Here is a 16082-nt window from a genome sequence, read left to right as displayed (position 1 = left end):
GCTCTATCATAATGTAACACTCAACACTCCAGTTGGGGATCTAAGTAAGTTATGATGTGTTAAATCCATAAAAAATAGGTAACTTTTGAAAATGATCACCAGGAACACCAGCGAAATATTTATAAGTTTTTAAAAAGTAGAGGGCAGGTGATATTTAGACGGTGACTATAACTGTTATAACTATTAAATAAAAGGCCACTATAAGTACAGAATCCAGAAAATATAGAATATTGTGATTATTTAAGATGTTGGTTGATAGGTCTGACCCCCAATTGCCCTCTGCTGCCTGAGTTCCTGGAGTGGCCATTCCCAGACACCTGAACCCCCAAAACGATACTCCCACATCCTGTTGCCTCCCCACCTGCGATACCAGGTCACAGCGCACCTCGAACAACAAAACATGAGCCACTGCTACGTCATCTGTAGCCACATAACCATTGTTACTCACCTAGTCTCACTTCATCCATTCCACGCTCTCCTACTCCACTAACCCTATCCATGAAAAAACAGCTCAACAAACTACTCAGACTCTCCTTTAGAGTTACTCCAAATGTTCTTGCTCAAAACCCAAATTCAAGCTTGCTGTGCTCTTTTATTGGGTCATCACTATTTACCTAACATCGGTATTCCCACTTTTTCCCAAAATATATTTTAATATCCTTACACTGTTTTGGCAAGAAAAATGTCCAAACAGGAAAGTATCTGTAGAAAAGATGGCACACAGTGTCTACCTCACCTCTGTTTAGAGACTCCATTAAAAGCTCAGTTAAGAAGTTTCTTGCAAAGGACAAATCCACAAGAATAAAGAAAACAGAAATGAAAATAATAGCAACAACATGCAATAAGTTGGAAAACAGAATGACATGTGAGAGCTTACTTGGGAGAACACAGAAAACTTAATGTTAAGTGAGAAGAGAGAATCTAAAAAGCAAGACTGTACCACAAAAGGTTCAAACAGCACCAAGCATCTCTGGGGTGAGGTGGGGGTGGCAGGCATGGGGCTAAAAGACAGGAGTTTGCACTAAAAGTTTGTGTACAAGGCAGCTAGGTAGAGACAGCCTAATGTCCATTCACAGTGAATGGATAAACACAATGTAAGATGTCCACACAATTAGTGTTATTAACCTATGAAAAGGGGGCCGGGGATTAAGCTCAGTGGCAAGTGCAAGGTCCTGACTTTGATCCCAGGTACCAAAAAAAAAAAAAAAAAAAAGAAAATGGTACCAATCTGTGTACAACAGGAATGACCATCAAAAACTTTATGCTAAATAAGGGAACCTAGACAGAAAAGGGCACATACCTTATGATTTCATATATAGGTAATATCCAAAGAGATGGGATAAAGAACAGTGGTAGTCAGGGACTAGGATAGCAGTCCAGGAAAGAACGGGAGCAACTGCTTAACAGGTGTGCCTTTTCCTTTTGGAGTGATGAAAGTGTTTTGGAATTAGATAGAAGTGGTAATTATACAACACTGTCAATGTGCTAAATGCCTTTGAGCAGTTCACTTTAAAATGGCTAGCTTTTCTGGGTGTGGTGGCACCTGCTTATAATCCCAGCACTTAGGATACTGATACAGGAGGATTACCAGCTTGGGCAACTTAGTAAGACCTTGTCTCAAAATAAGCAACATACAAAAAATCAAATACATAAATACATAAAAATAAAATGGCTAATTTTCTATGAATTTCACCTTGCTTTAAAAAACTAATGTAGAACAATGACCAAAAACAAAATAAAACAAAACACCAAAGCAGTAATATTGTAAAGCCCTTTTCTTTCTTCACAAAATAGATATGGTCCCTCTCCAGTTTGGCAGCAGACAGAAGTTTAGTTTAGAGGAAGGATCAGTCTAGACAAAGCAAAAGGGTTAATGAAAAACTATCTAGACATGGAACACTCTTTGCCAATTTCACTCTTCTGACACTGCTGTCAGGCACATATTTTCTAGGTAGGAGTCTAGGACTCCTCTCCAGGGGTTCTGATCAGCATAAGAGAAAAGACCTACAGATACTGACACTGAGGTTCCCCCAAAGATATGTCCCAAACCGTCACCCTACAGAAGGCCCATAACCAAACGCTCTACCCACTGCAAAGAACTCCAACCAGCTCTTTAGTACCTAATTCTTAAAGTACAAATACAACCATGGCTTGCCATACATCTAAGCAAAGCCTCTAACTCAAATAACAGAGGCACCAGCCTCAGAAGCAGAGACAATGAGAGGCCAAACGAAAAGTTAAATAACACTCAATATCTATGGGCTTAAGATGGACACAGCACCAAAAAAAACCCATGTAGAAACACTTAAGAAAATTAAGAGAAATAAGCTCAAGTTCCCCAGGCTTAGTAGATTTACTAGGTCTCAAAGACCTCAGCATAAACTCTCAGTCACAACTAAGATTTATTACAGATCAGCAAAGAGAAATGATAACATGAGTAGAGTCCAGAAGAAACCAGGTATAACTTTCCAAGATCTATTTCCCAGTGGAGGCACACAGGACCTGCCCAATTCCTCCACCAATGAAGAATAACATGTGCTTCACATTTTTTCTTGTTATTTATACCTACAAACATGATCCTGGTATTATAAACTTAAGTTTCTTCTATACTTCTTTACAACAATACACCTCCACAGAACATTCACTTCATTGCCTTGGAACTGCCACGAGGCATACAGTGTTATACAACCCCGACTCCTGCTGCCCGAGACCCACACACCCCACTTTCTGGGGTCCTAGCTTCTGAACTCGGCATTTATTTATCTCAGCCATGCAAACTACTCATTCTTCAACCCATTCTTTGCGCCCTGTTCAGCCAAACTGAGCCTACAGATTTTTATTGCACATCCTCTTACACATGCATGCACATGCACACACATACTTTACAACACACACACACACATGCACACCTACTCCTCTTTTCCTGACTACCTCCCAAATCTTTTATCATTTCATGCCTAGACACCAACAACTATTTCCCCAAATTGATTCTTTATAAAGCTGTTGACATAATCTTCCAATCTCCTTTCCATTCCTTCCAGATGAAGGTATACAAGTCTAGACAACTCTCTATTTTGCTGACTTGATAAAGAAGCCTTAGGACATTCACATCACACCACTCTGCTTCAACCTACACCCTGACTCTCTGGCTCACCTTAAGTAAATCCCAAAGCCTATGGTGCTTTCCCATGACTCAACAGAAGCAAGACAGCTGCAATACTGGCTCAGAGGTCTCCTTTTCTATAAAAGGGGAACGTGATTCAAATTCAGAATCAAGCATTCAAAATGTATTACCTCGATAAAAGCCTAATAGAACACTAAGAGATGGATGGATTGAGGCACTGCCAACTATAAAATATTTTGCACTTAAAAAAGATTTCCGGTCTAATGTCCATTTCTTTGGTGTTGAGATAAATTACTAAGAGGTTCATTCCTTGGCAAAAGTGTTTAAAATATAAATAAGATACACCATCTTCTTATCCTGATTAAGAGCTCTAGCAAGGATGTTCTTCAACTTTTTTGATCTCTCACTGTTGATAATACTGATCCATTCCAGGTGTGGTGGCTCATGGCTATAATCCTAGCTACTCAGGAAGCTGAAGCAGGAAGATTGCAAGTTTGAGGCCAGCCTTGGCAATTTAATGAGACTCTGGCTCAAAATGAAATTTTACAAGGGCTTAACAGGGATTTAGCACAGTGGTAGAGTACTTGCCTAGCAAGTACTACAAAAAAAAATAATACTATGATACTTGACGTGAACATCCAACTTCTCTGGGTTTACAAAGTGCTGTCTTGAAGAGGGGGCCTCAGTGAATTGCTGTCGTGATCTGTGCCACATTAACTGTTTCGTTTTCATTTTATAGTGGAGGTTCAGAAATCTGTGTATGTGCTTAAGGCTGGATGGTTGCGGCCCTGGGAACACAGACCCATCAGTCTTCCTCTTGTCTTCTCATGCTTCTGTGAACACTCAAATGCATCCATCTATCTCATTCTTAAAAGTCTTTATTCAAAACTTGTTCTACTTTTCATATATGGGCTACCCCAGTGAGCAAACATTTTTACTTACTTCAAAAGTACTAACTTCAAGATCTTCAAATTTCCCTGCCAGTGCCATCCCTGCACAGTTGACAAGCATGTCCACTGGACCCAGTTTCTCCTGTGCCTAGAAAAATGGATCAAAGCAGGTATTAGAAGACAGAAGAATCACCTAGCAGTAAATTCAGGTTGATAAATAAAACCTACAAACCACTAAACCTATGGAGAAGATCGATCAATTCCAAGCCACAAGATAAAAATGGTAAGAATAAATCAAGTCAAGTGCATTAAATCCAATCAGCCCAGAGCCAGGGATTTAGCTCAGTGGCACCGTGCCTGCCTCACAAGCACAAGGTCCTGAGTTCAATAATCCCTGGTACTGCAAAAAAAAAAAAAAATCCAAACAGCCCAATCTCTTACTTGTTTTATGACATTCTCTACTTGGTTATAGTCTTCAGATACATCAACTGAGATACAAAGCACCACCTGTTAAAAAGGAAAAAAAATGATCTGAAGTATGCATGTGTTGAAACTATTTTTTAAAGATTTTTTAAAAATTAGGGCCAGAGATTTAGCTCAGTGGTTCCGCCACCTGCCTTGCAAGTGTAAGGACCCGAGTTCAACCCCCGGAACCAAAAAAAAAAAAAAAATTAAAAGTAATTCTTTTCAATGAAGGCCAAGTTTTTTTTTTTCAGTACTCAGAATGAAACCCAGGAGACTCTACCCTTGACATACTTTCTCAGCCTTTTTAAAATTTTTTATTCCCCAGGCTGGACTAGACCTTGTGATCCTCCTGCCTCAGCCTCCCAAGCTGCGGGGTTCACAGGCATGCATGATCACATCCAATTAAGAAGACAAATTTTGAGTGCACAGACTGTAGTGTTTGCAATCTGCTGACAATGCAACTGCCAAGAAGCACATCCACAAGAAACAATATGCACTCTGAGGGGCTATGCTGAAGGGGAGTGTGGAGTGGGTCCTTGAAAGAACAGGCAGATATTTGGGAACCCCACGACTATGACTAGGATAAGTGTCTCCCAAAGGCCCATATGCTAAGGGCTTGGTTCCCAGCCTGGCAGAACCTTTAGGAGGTGGGCCTAGAGGAAAGAAGCTAGGTCCTTTGGGGGATGTGGCCTTGAAAGGCATATCTGCCCCCAGCTCCTTCCTGCCTCTCCCTTTGCTTCTCAGTCACCATGAAAGAGCAGCTTTGTTCCATCACATGTTCCTCACTCTCATGTGCTGCCTCACCACAGGCCCAAAAGCAACAGGGCCAAGAGGCCATGGACTAAAACCCCCGAAACCTTGAGCCAAAATAAACCTTTCCTCCTTACAAGCTGGTACCTCAGGTGTTTTGTCACAGTAATGGAAAGCCGACCATCACACCTGGGCCCCAAACCTGTCTCCGCACTCACTAGCTGAGTGGGACCTAGGAAGGGTACAGTGGCCACCCCTATAAATAAAGGTATCAGAAAGCCTGTGATTACCAGCATTCTTTCCAGCTCTAAAAAGCCTCAGCAAAGGGCTGAATAAAAATAAGCCAAATGTAGTGGTGCATGCCTATAGTTACTTGGGAGGCTGAGACAGGATTGCTTGCACCCAGGAATTTATGGCCAGTCTGGGGAACATAGAATCCATTACAGAGAGGGAGGGGGGAGAGAATGAGAAAAGGAGGGAAGGGGGAAGGACAGGAGGGAGGGAGGAGAAGACAGAGAGAGAGAAGTTCATTGCCTTAGGAATTAATACAAAAGATGGAGATGGGGGCCAGGGATTTAGCTCAGTGGCACTTCGCCTGTCTCGCAAGCACAAGGTCCCGAGTTCGATCCCCAGTAGCAAACAAAAAACAAAAAACAGACGGAGATGGGAAATTTCACTTAATGCAAAAAGGAACCCTAGTCAAGTTATTTAAACTTCTAAGACAAGAAAACAGCCTCCTTCACAAACATAACCTAAAATATTCTAGACTAGAGGGCCTGCACTAGGCTGTAAAATACTCACAGTGGATTTTATTCCAAAACCATCACACAGAAAACTTTTGTTTAATGGGGTAGGAATTAAAGAATTAATTATGAAACATGCCCTTTCGTGCTTTTCACAAAGTATTAGATCGTTGACTATAAATACAATCTATACCAGAGAAGTAAAATTTCCAAAAAAAAAAAAAAGTTAAAAAATTATCATGACAGCAAGGTCCCAGGGCACTGCCTCCCCTCAGTGCATAGCAACAAGCTGAGGCTAGGCAAAAGGATCAAGCTCACTCCGGCCGACCCAGCCCTGATTATGGACCTGTTCTTGCTGTACGGATGACAAGCATTTTCCACATCACCTAAAATCCTTGGATAGTTGAAGAGAGGTGGGAATCATCATGAAGCCCAGAGCAGAGACAGTGCTGGCCTTCAGCCACAGCGCTCAAGCTGCGTAATTTTATACCACTCTCTTCCTCTATCACAAGTTATGCGAACGTGGGAAAAATGCAGCGATCTGCAGAGCTGGGGTTCTTCTGATGTCCGTGGGCTGCAGAAAAGTGAGTAGAGCCAGAGGCTACAGTTTAGAGAAATTCACATATGTGTGCAAGGGGATATGGACAAGGAATTTTACTTACATCACAGACTGCAGTAGCAGAAGAAAAAAAAGAGAATGGGAACATCTCAATGGGAAATTGATTAAGCAAATTCTGGAGTAAATGAGACAGATTTATTTTTATTGACTTGGAAAGATCTCTAATATACTTGGGGCGGGGGGCAGTTAAAACCACAATGAGGGCCCAGGATTTAGCTCAGTGGCACCACACCTGCCTCATAAGCACAAGGTCCTGACTTCAATCCCAAGTACAAAAAAACACACAAAAAAAACCCACAATGATATACTACTTAAAACCTACTAGAAAGGCAAAAAATTTATAACGTCTGCTAATAAAGTGTTACAAGGATGTGGAGTAATATAAATCGCCATCACTCCAGAGGGCGTATCACTGGGCTGGGAAGGCTGAAGACGTATGTCCACATGTAGTATAACTCACCAATTCCATTTCCAGGTAAGTACCACTCTTATACGTGTGCACAGAGACACAGTGAAAAACCTTCTGTAGCAGCAAAACCCAAAACTAACTAACAACAACAAAAGAACCTGGATACAACTTCAATATCCACCAACAGTAGAACTGATGAACTAAAGGTAGTTTAGCCATATAATTGAATTCTGTACAACAGAAAGTTAAGTAAACTACTTTGTGTAGCAACACAGATGGATTTTTAAAATAATATCAAAGGAATAAATAGAGTTGCACAAGATTGTGTAAAGATGTTGGATAAATCTAACGAGCTAGAAGTAGAGTAGTGCTTGCCTAGGGCTGGGAGGGACTGCCACAAGCATGGGAAGTGACTGTTAATGCAGAGAGATTCTTATGGTGTGACAGAAACATTCTAAAATTAATTGCGGTGATGAGTGCCTAACTTTGTGATTATATTTTAAAATAATGGATTGCATACTTTAAATAGGGCAATTGTGCTGGGTATGATGGTGCACATCTGTATGCCCTGCTAGGGAGGTTGAGGCAGGGGGACTGTGAGTTCACATGCAGATTGGGCAACTTACTAAAACTCTGTCTCAAAATCAAAAAGGGCTAAGAATGTGGCTCACTGGTAGAGTGCTTGCCAACATGCACAAGGCCCAGGGTTCAATCCCCAGCACCAAAAAATAAATAAATAAATAAATAAACAAACAAACAAACAAACAGGACAATTGCATGGTATGTGAATTACATCTCAATAAAGCTGATTTAAAAAGTAAATAATGCCATCAAGTTCAAAAAGAAACAACTGAAAAAGTTACTGTTTAGAGTCACTCATATTTTACCACAGATAGTAAAATTTTGAAGAAGAACAAAGAAGGATTCAATTAAAAAATCAGGTTAGGGACCCAGGATTTAGCTCAGTGGCACCATGCCTGCCTTGCAAGCACAAGGTCCTGAGTTCCATCCCCCGTACCAAAAAAAACCAAATCAGGTTAGGGTGGTTTCTAGGAATGAGAGGCTGGTGTGGAACAGCTTCAGAAACTTCACAAGCTCTGGCAAATTCAATTTTTTAATGAAAATTTTATAATAGGTTATATTCAACCCAATATATTAAGATACTCTCATTTTAACATGTGTTCAATATAAAACATATTAACAAGATATTTTAACATATTTTATACCATAGTAGCCATACTATCCCAGTGTGTACATACATCCCAGTGTATACTTTTAAAAATGGATTATCTCATTTAATTCTTTTTTTTTTTTGGTACTGGGGATCGAACTCAGGACCTTGCGTTTGCAAGCCAGGTGGATTTAATTCTTTTTTTAATTGAGAAGAGAAAAATAAAATCATACATATTTAAGGTATATGACATCATGTTTTGAGATATACTGTGAAATGATTACTATACTCAAGCTAATTAATGTATCCATCACCTCACATTCTTAATTTCTTCTACTTAGAAACATGTTATAATGGCACAAGTCAAAAAAGAAAAAGAAAGGGCCAGGGATTTAGCCCAGGGGCACTGCGCCTGCCTTGCAAGCACAGGGTCCTGAGTTCAACTGATCCCGGGTACCAAAAAAGAAAAAGAAAAATGTTCTCACTCTCCAAGACATTAAAACAGCTAAATGAACACCATTCTAGACAATTTCTTGGTGTCTCTATTCATTAATGCATTTTTGAAAATAAAAACCTGACAATGAAATGAACACTGTTTTGTAACTAAATTCTTTTATTTTTTGGTACCAGAGATTGAACTCAGGACCTCGTGCTTTTGAGGCAGGTGCAGAGCTGCTGAGCTAAATCCCCGGCCCCTTGTAACTAAATTGTACTTCTTTAATTGGGGTGATGGTTGTGTAGTTGTTAATTTGTCACTATGCTTCATACTAAAAAATACGTTATATGCCTTTTAGTCAATAAAAAATTCTACAACCACAAAAAATTCTTAAATATCCTTTCTTCTTAAGCACTGTGCAAATTTTACTTAAATAAATAATGGAAGTAAAATCATTTTCTAGTAACAGAGCTTCTGACCAATGGTGGATGTGTGTCAGACTATACATTGTTTTGCTAATAACCCGAATTCCTTGCCATTTCAAACAATTTCACCTTTTAAAAAAGTCTACTATGTATTTTAATCAGAAAAACCATATGTGCTTTCAATGACCTCTGCAGTTAAACTGACCCTTTTTTTTCTTCCTACTACAGTGCTGATTAGTACAGAAAAATGCATCCTGAAGACAGCGCTTTACCTGTTTGTCATTAATGGAGTATTTTTCAATTTCTTTCTTTGCCTGAAGCAGCTTCTCCTGAAAACAACACAGAACAGTTAGATCTGGTGATTGTCTTATGTCCGTCTGCTTATTTACTGAAAAGGAGAGAAAAAAGACAATTGTTTACATAAATGTTTATTAAATTCTACAAACATACAAAACAGCATCTACACTGAATAGCTATGGGCCACAGTTCATGAAAGAAGTAAAATATATTAAGCTGTGAATAAGTGACAGGTGACAGCAAGTTTTTAAATTCATTTCAGAAAAAGATAACAGAAAAATAAGTGAACCTGAAAATTCCAATTAACACTATGAAATATGATGGTTCTCTTATCAATTCTAATACACTTTTTGATCTGACATTGTTGAGTAGTGATATGAAACAAAAGCTGGGCCGGGGATTTAGCTCAGTGGTTTGGCCGCCTGCCCCCGCAAGCTCAAGGACCCAAGTTTGATCCCGGGTACTACAAAAAAAGCAACCAGACTGCCATGCTATGCTTTACAAGGCTGAAAGCACGTGTGATCCCATGTCAGGAGTGATTTCGTAAGATGTCCAGTATTTTCCCCCTGAGGCTCACGCTGGCCTGCCCTTCTCAGTGGTCTCTGTTCAGCTAACCACACCTTACTAAGGAGTTAATTCCCACACCATGATGCCATACTGGCACTCATTCTATCAATCCTTCCTTTACTTCTTTCAATAGATGTGCCTGCAACACTATGCACTCTATGCAACAGCAGTGGACAACAGCCATGGGCACAATCCCCGGTCCTCACATGGAGCAAGAGTACTTCCTGACTGTTCATGAGCACACAGTGCAATAGCTTTGTGCTCTTAAAACAACTCTGGCAAGAAATACAGCCCCAGCCAAAAGGGAAAAACAGACTCTGCATGGACTTTATATGGAACAATAAGTTTCACTAAACATGTCAGGAGGGATGGGATGCCCCTGTGGCACACAGATTTCACTAGACATGTATAACATATTACAAGCAAATTGCAAAGAGAAAGTGTAGGCACACACCTACACACCTTAAGATATCAGCTCCAGAATAAGAAACACTTTGAGAAGCAGCTTCAGAATTGCTGCTGCCAACACATCTGGCTTTCCATGGCCGGGTGTGTTATTTAACCACATCTCACCCTCTCCTATCTCAAGATCTGCAATGTCTCTGACGATATGGTCTGATAGGTTGATAGCAATAAATACATATTCAATAAGCAGATCAACAGAGAAGTCTTTGGCCTAAACACAAGAAAGAAATAGCAGTTGACAGATCACATCCCAAATCAGGGAGTAAGCACTTTCCAGCACAAGTGCAAACCAGCACATTTAGCCCAGCCTCTTTGACTAATATAAAGTTGAACAAGTACATTAGTTAACAATGAATCTGGAAGACTTACCTCATTTCGTGCCACCAGAGTAATAAACGCCCCTTGTTTATAGCATTCAATAGCAATGCACTTTCCAATGCCACTGGAACCTCCTGTAACCTACAAATAAAAATAATAAAATCTTCTCAGCACTTACACTTTGTTCTCTGTAGGAAGTTTATTTAAAATAATTATGATGGGACTGGAAGTGCAGCTCAGTGGTAGAGCATTTGCCTGGCATACATGAGGCCTTTGGTTCTATCTCCAGCACCAAAAAATAAAGTAAAATAATGATTATGAACCCTAAAAACACACCTCCAAGAACTGCCTAATTATTGCAACTTCTTCATAACAAATTTAATGTTTGAAATGAGTGCAAGCACGAAGGGTTACACTGTCTGCAGGGCCTGGTGCTTTGACTGTTTTTAGTACTGAGCTATAAACTTCCCCGCTCTAATAATTGTCTAAGCTTACTAGAGGGAAAGTGCTCTATAACTCTAGCTAATAAATAATGCATTAGTCCTCCTCTGATTCCAAATCCAAATGAATCTTATTTCCTGGCTGCACACCTATGCATGATTACATCTACAACAGATTTAAAATAATGGCCACCTGCATATACAGTATCTTACGTTTTAAATGACTGCTTACTATAAAAGTAATATATGGTCAGAATATAACTATAAATGGTGAAGCTTCTCACCTTGCACTCTCCTATCGCTCACTTCTACATGTGCCCAGCCATAATGGCTATCTTTCGGTTCCATGCACTCTCCGGCCACTGGGGCTTGGCACGTTCTATTTCCCCTGCCAGCAATACAATACTCTGTTCCCTCTTTTCATCTAGCTGGTACCTATTCTCCCTGCAAATCTCATCTCAAACATCACTGCCTCAGGAAAACCTTCACTGTGTCTCATGGCCCCACCACAATCTACTACTCAGCATTGCACTCTTTTTTCTTTACTCAACAGCATTCATGAAACTGAACAGTCACGCATTTGTTTGTGTGACTGATTCACAAACACCGCTATTACCATCCTGCAAACTCCATAAAAATACCAATTCTATTTCCATTCTCCCCTATATTCCTAGCACTTAGCACACGAAGAACTCAACATATAATAAGCAAAATCCAGCATTATCTTTGTAGTCATTTGACCTTGTGTAAATCATATAATATTGCAAGGTACTGTATCTTGCTTTTTAGAAAAAACTTTGTTATAGAACTAAGGATGAAGCTCAGTGGCAGTGTTTACCTAATGTGTGAAGCCCTGTGGGTTGATCCACAGCCACACACACACACACACACACACACACACACACACACACGACCTTTTAACATCTTACATTAAAAAGTTTCACAGTACTACCTTATAGAGCTATATCAAAACTTAGCCACTTCACTATAGTCAGACCTCTGGATTACTTTGAACATTTTGCTCTTACATATAAATTGTGCTGTAAGGAACATCTCCCATCCTGTGATTTTAGTATCATCAAGAAGGCCCTCCTTTACAAAAGTACATACTGCCATGTTACTTAAAGCCACCTCTCGTTTCTCATTAGCTTCAACTTGCCACCAATGGTAGATTTCTTTGGTGGATAATTCACCAGTTACCTACATAAGGTTAGTATAAAAATATACCCTTTGCCTGGGCTAAATGTTGTCTCTGAGGAGGTCTCTGCTATCAGGCTATTTCATTAGTTGTTATGGCTTATTAAATTTCACCAGACATTTAAATTTCATAGCAACTAGCAGGCTACTTTAAAATGTCCCTGTTTCACGATGCTGGCCCTGATGTTTAGCTGTCCCTCCACCCCACATCACCCACACACTTAGACTTCCAAACCCTAGGCCCTTTGAAGAGTTCAATTCAAACATCCCCTCCATGAAACTTCCAGATTCTGTTAAACTTCTGCCCTTATCTCTCACGTCTACCTTGTACAGTCACTGACAGGTACATCTTAGCTTCCTGGCCAGACTATTAGTTCTTTAAGGTCAAGTACCAAGTCAGATTGCTCTCATTCATTCCTGGCATAGTACCTTGCAAAAGCAGTTGCTGAATACATAACTCCCTATATTAGTTTGCAAAATAGTATTTGATGCTATTTCCCTGAAAAATCTGACACCACAAAAACTTGCAAATAACATTTCCTTACCTATTATCCAGTGAATTAGTGGAAATTATGAGGATATTGGGAACATTTATACATTCTAACGCGCCTTGCAGATATTAGTCATAGTTATTAATGCTGTCCTTTTTTTCTAAACTGACTATAAGGAAGCTATATAGATTTACTGCAAAGTGAAAACAAGGTTTAAACCCTGTAATTTTTAAGATCTTTCTGTAGTAAGAGCATGACTTCAGCTTTTGGATCAGAATTCTCAGGAAACCCTTCTAGTCAAGCCAGACAATGTTTAAAAGGTATCTAAAGATACACCTAGGCCAATTCTGGGCTATGTTACTCTGAATGTTATTAGAAATATCAGGGGTTTTCCACAATGGCTGAAAAAAAGTGTATGTCTATTGAGTTGTCTGACAATTGCTAAAATGAACCCTGGAGGAGGACACTAAAGATACCGGTTCAATTTCCTTCCTTGATCACTCTTTTACTACTCATTGCAAATATCGTTCAAATGTACTATCCCTTCAATCACATCACGTAGCTCTCATTAAGGGCAACAGAGCTGGCTTGCTGCCAAGAGAGCTGCTTCCAGCCACCCAAAAAGGTAGGCCTGAAACATGCACCAGTGTGAGATGTGCTGCACGGCTTCACTGCTGCAATGACACAGAGCACACTAGCAGATAATAATTGTCGCTGAAACTGATCAGTAAACTGGTACAAACTGTCCATGCTGCCACACAGGCAGACAGCCTAAAAGATTAGCTTCCTCCTCCCACCCATGTCACCTGCTTTATATCTGACCAATTTCATTACACTTTACTTTTTTTTTTTTTTTTACACAGGGTCTCACTGTGTAGTTTAAGCTGGCCTTGAACTATGTAGCCCAGGCTGGCCTTGAACTCACAGTGATCCTCCTGCCTCAGCCTCCCAGAGCAGGGATTACAAGTGTGCACCACTACTTTACTCTTCTTACATTAAAGAATGGTGACACTAGGTGAATTATTCAGGTCATGCTCTCATTATTTATAGTTATATATATATTCATTTATAGTATTAAAGTAAGATGGTGAAAATAAGTAATTCTTGGTCTGTTCCAACAGATAAGGCCTTTGTTATGTTACCTATGGCCTGAGGTTGAGGAAACAAAACGATTAGTGTCAAAGTTAACTGTTTTGTAACTACTGAGTCAAATTTTTCATTATTTATTTTTATTATTTTACTTCTACTTTTTTCCCCAAGTTAAGAGTATGCAAGGACAACTTCTGAAAGAACTCAACTTTGAAAAGCATGCTTCTGAGGCAGAAGTTCTCTTGTGAATTTCTCTCTCTTTGTCTCATCTACACTCAACTTCTCACCTTCCACATAAAGACACCAAGAGCTGGAAAAAACCTAATAGTTTTACAAAGGAGAAATTAAAGAAAATACAGTTTCTCAACCATAAACCCTTATCCAGATTTTTGAAGTGCACTAAGACAAATGACCATCCCATCCTACAAGAGCTCAATGGGAAAGCAAGCGTCCTCACCTCGGGCACCAAGAAATTGCGTCTTGCCAGCTTGGTAACCCACCCTTCTTATTCACTACCCCCCCACCCCCGCGCCCGCGAGCCTCAGGTGTGAGGTGTAACTAGGAACACTGATGAGAAGATCACTGCCAACCGTGAAGTGCTGAGCGCAGGGGAGAACGCGTTCTCCCCGGTGGAGAAAGGTGCCATACTTGGGGAATGGAGATGGCTGAACGCGAAACAAACCGACCATTCTCATCTCCTTCCGGCCTAAAGCCCAAGCCTCTGTCGTTTACCTCAGCCTTCCAACTCTGGAACGACTACAAAGGACCACACTGGAGCGGCAATCAGAAGACCCCTGCTGAGCTCAGGGACTTCCCTGCACCAATGGCCAAGACCATCAACCCTGGCTTCTGAGCAATTTTTTCCTAGGTGAGTCACTTCCTGGAATCCTTTGGCAAGTGCCCGGTCACTTGCACAGGCCACCCTCCAGTCCCGAGCCGCCTGGCCGGGTCCGGGGGCGGCTGGGATCCGGCGGTCCTCCTGCCACCCCTACTGACTGCTCCTGCCTGGGTCCACGCGCCCCCGACCGATGTGTTCTTGGCAAAGTTTCTCAGCCTCTCTGTTGACTCCTTCGGAAGTCGGAGGACCAAAATACCCACTTCCCAGGGATGCTCCCGGAATTAACGAGCACCTACGAGTCCCTGAAGCCTCCAGAACGCAGCTAGCTGACTGGCGCTGACCGCGGCACACCGCTCTCCTGCCCGGGAGAAGCCAGACGTCGCGGAGGGCGGGTCCCCGAGGCCGCAGGGGCTGCGTCTGGGTGCACGGCGGCAGGTGAGCCTCCTCCCTCCTGGGAGCCGTCCCTTCCGGGGAGGCACGGCCTGAAGGAAAGGACGGCGGCCTGGGGCCAGGAGGTCGGGCGCAGCAACAGGAGGCCACTCACCACTACGTGCGCCCCGGGCAGGGCGAGGGGCTTGGGGCTGATGAGCGGAGACACCATGTAGAGCAGCAGCACGAAGGCCACAAGGAAGGCGGCGGCCAGCAGCAGCATCGCGCGGCCGGGACCGGTCCGGGAGCTGGGGAAAACGGCAGCGGCGACGGCAGCGGCAGCAGCAGCGGCAGCCGAGCGGTCACGCGCGACCCGCGCAGCAGGAGCGAGGAGTGTTTGGGTTTGAGGCGAGGGCGGGACGGCGGCCGCTGCAGAGGGGAAGAGGAGGAGCCCGACAGGGATGCGATCGGGGCGGGGAGAGTCGCCCGTGGGCGGCCCTGGGTCCCTCGCTCCGGCAACGTCGGGAAGACGACGCGCGCCGTCCTCCCGGAATCCGGGTCTCCACGCGCGCTGCGGCTCCAGGCAGCGCCCCCTGGCCGCACTTCTGGGAAGGGCCGCGCACCTCCCTCAGCTGTGTGCGGAGGTTGCTCCTTAGGACCCCGAAGAGCAGGTTTCCCGAGGGCCTGGGTCGGCCCGGCTCCGTCCAGGGAGTTCCGCCGTCTCGCTGAGTCCCGCGCCCCCCCTGCAGGAAGCACTGAGAAAGATATAAATCGTGGCTCTAGGATCTCCGGATCTCGTTCAGCGTGGGTGCCCGGAGACGAAACTCGGAAATCTCAAATTCCAGTCCATATTTTCCTGGCGTGCTTAGAAAATGATCACAGCCCACTTTCATTTTTGTGAAGACCGGGAAAGTCCAATCGAGGAATTTTGGGGAAAAAAAAATCACTGAACTAATTCAGTTTTGTTGATCTCAGATAT

At 42.3% G+C, this 16082-nt stretch overlaps 1 protein-coding gene across 1 annotated transcript in view; it reads right to left on the bottom strand.

The window, feature by feature from the left end:
* Positions 1 to 15847, bottom strand: part of Kdsr (3-ketodihydrosphingosine reductase) — a 41314-nt gene extending 25467 nt beyond the window's left edge. Inside the window, exons 1-5 of the mRNA XM_004858447.4 lie at positions 15279 to 15847; positions 10731 to 10820; positions 9305 to 9361; positions 4456 to 4521; positions 4067 to 4162 (exon numbers count right to left, since the gene is read on the bottom strand). Coding sequence (XP_004858504.1) covers positions 4067 to 4162; positions 4456 to 4521; positions 9305 to 9361; positions 10731 to 10820; positions 15279 to 15386 — 417 coding nt within the window. The 5' untranslated portion in view covers positions 15387 to 15847. The remainder of the gene's footprint in view (positions 1 to 4066; positions 4163 to 4455; positions 4522 to 9304; positions 9362 to 10730; positions 10821 to 15278) is intronic.
* Between the last annotated feature and the right edge of the window lie 235 nt (positions 15848 to 16082).

The sequence above is a fragment of the Heterocephalus glaber genome, unplaced genomic scaffold (genome assembly GCF_053883595.1).
Source record: "Heterocephalus glaber isolate CG9 unplaced genomic scaffold, H.glaber_assembly_v1.0 deba00000331, whole genome shotgun sequence".
Taxonomy (NCBI): domain Eukaryota; kingdom Metazoa; phylum Chordata; class Mammalia; order Rodentia; family Bathyergidae; genus Heterocephalus; species Heterocephalus glaber.
This window is presented reverse-complemented; position numbering and strand designations above follow the sequence as displayed.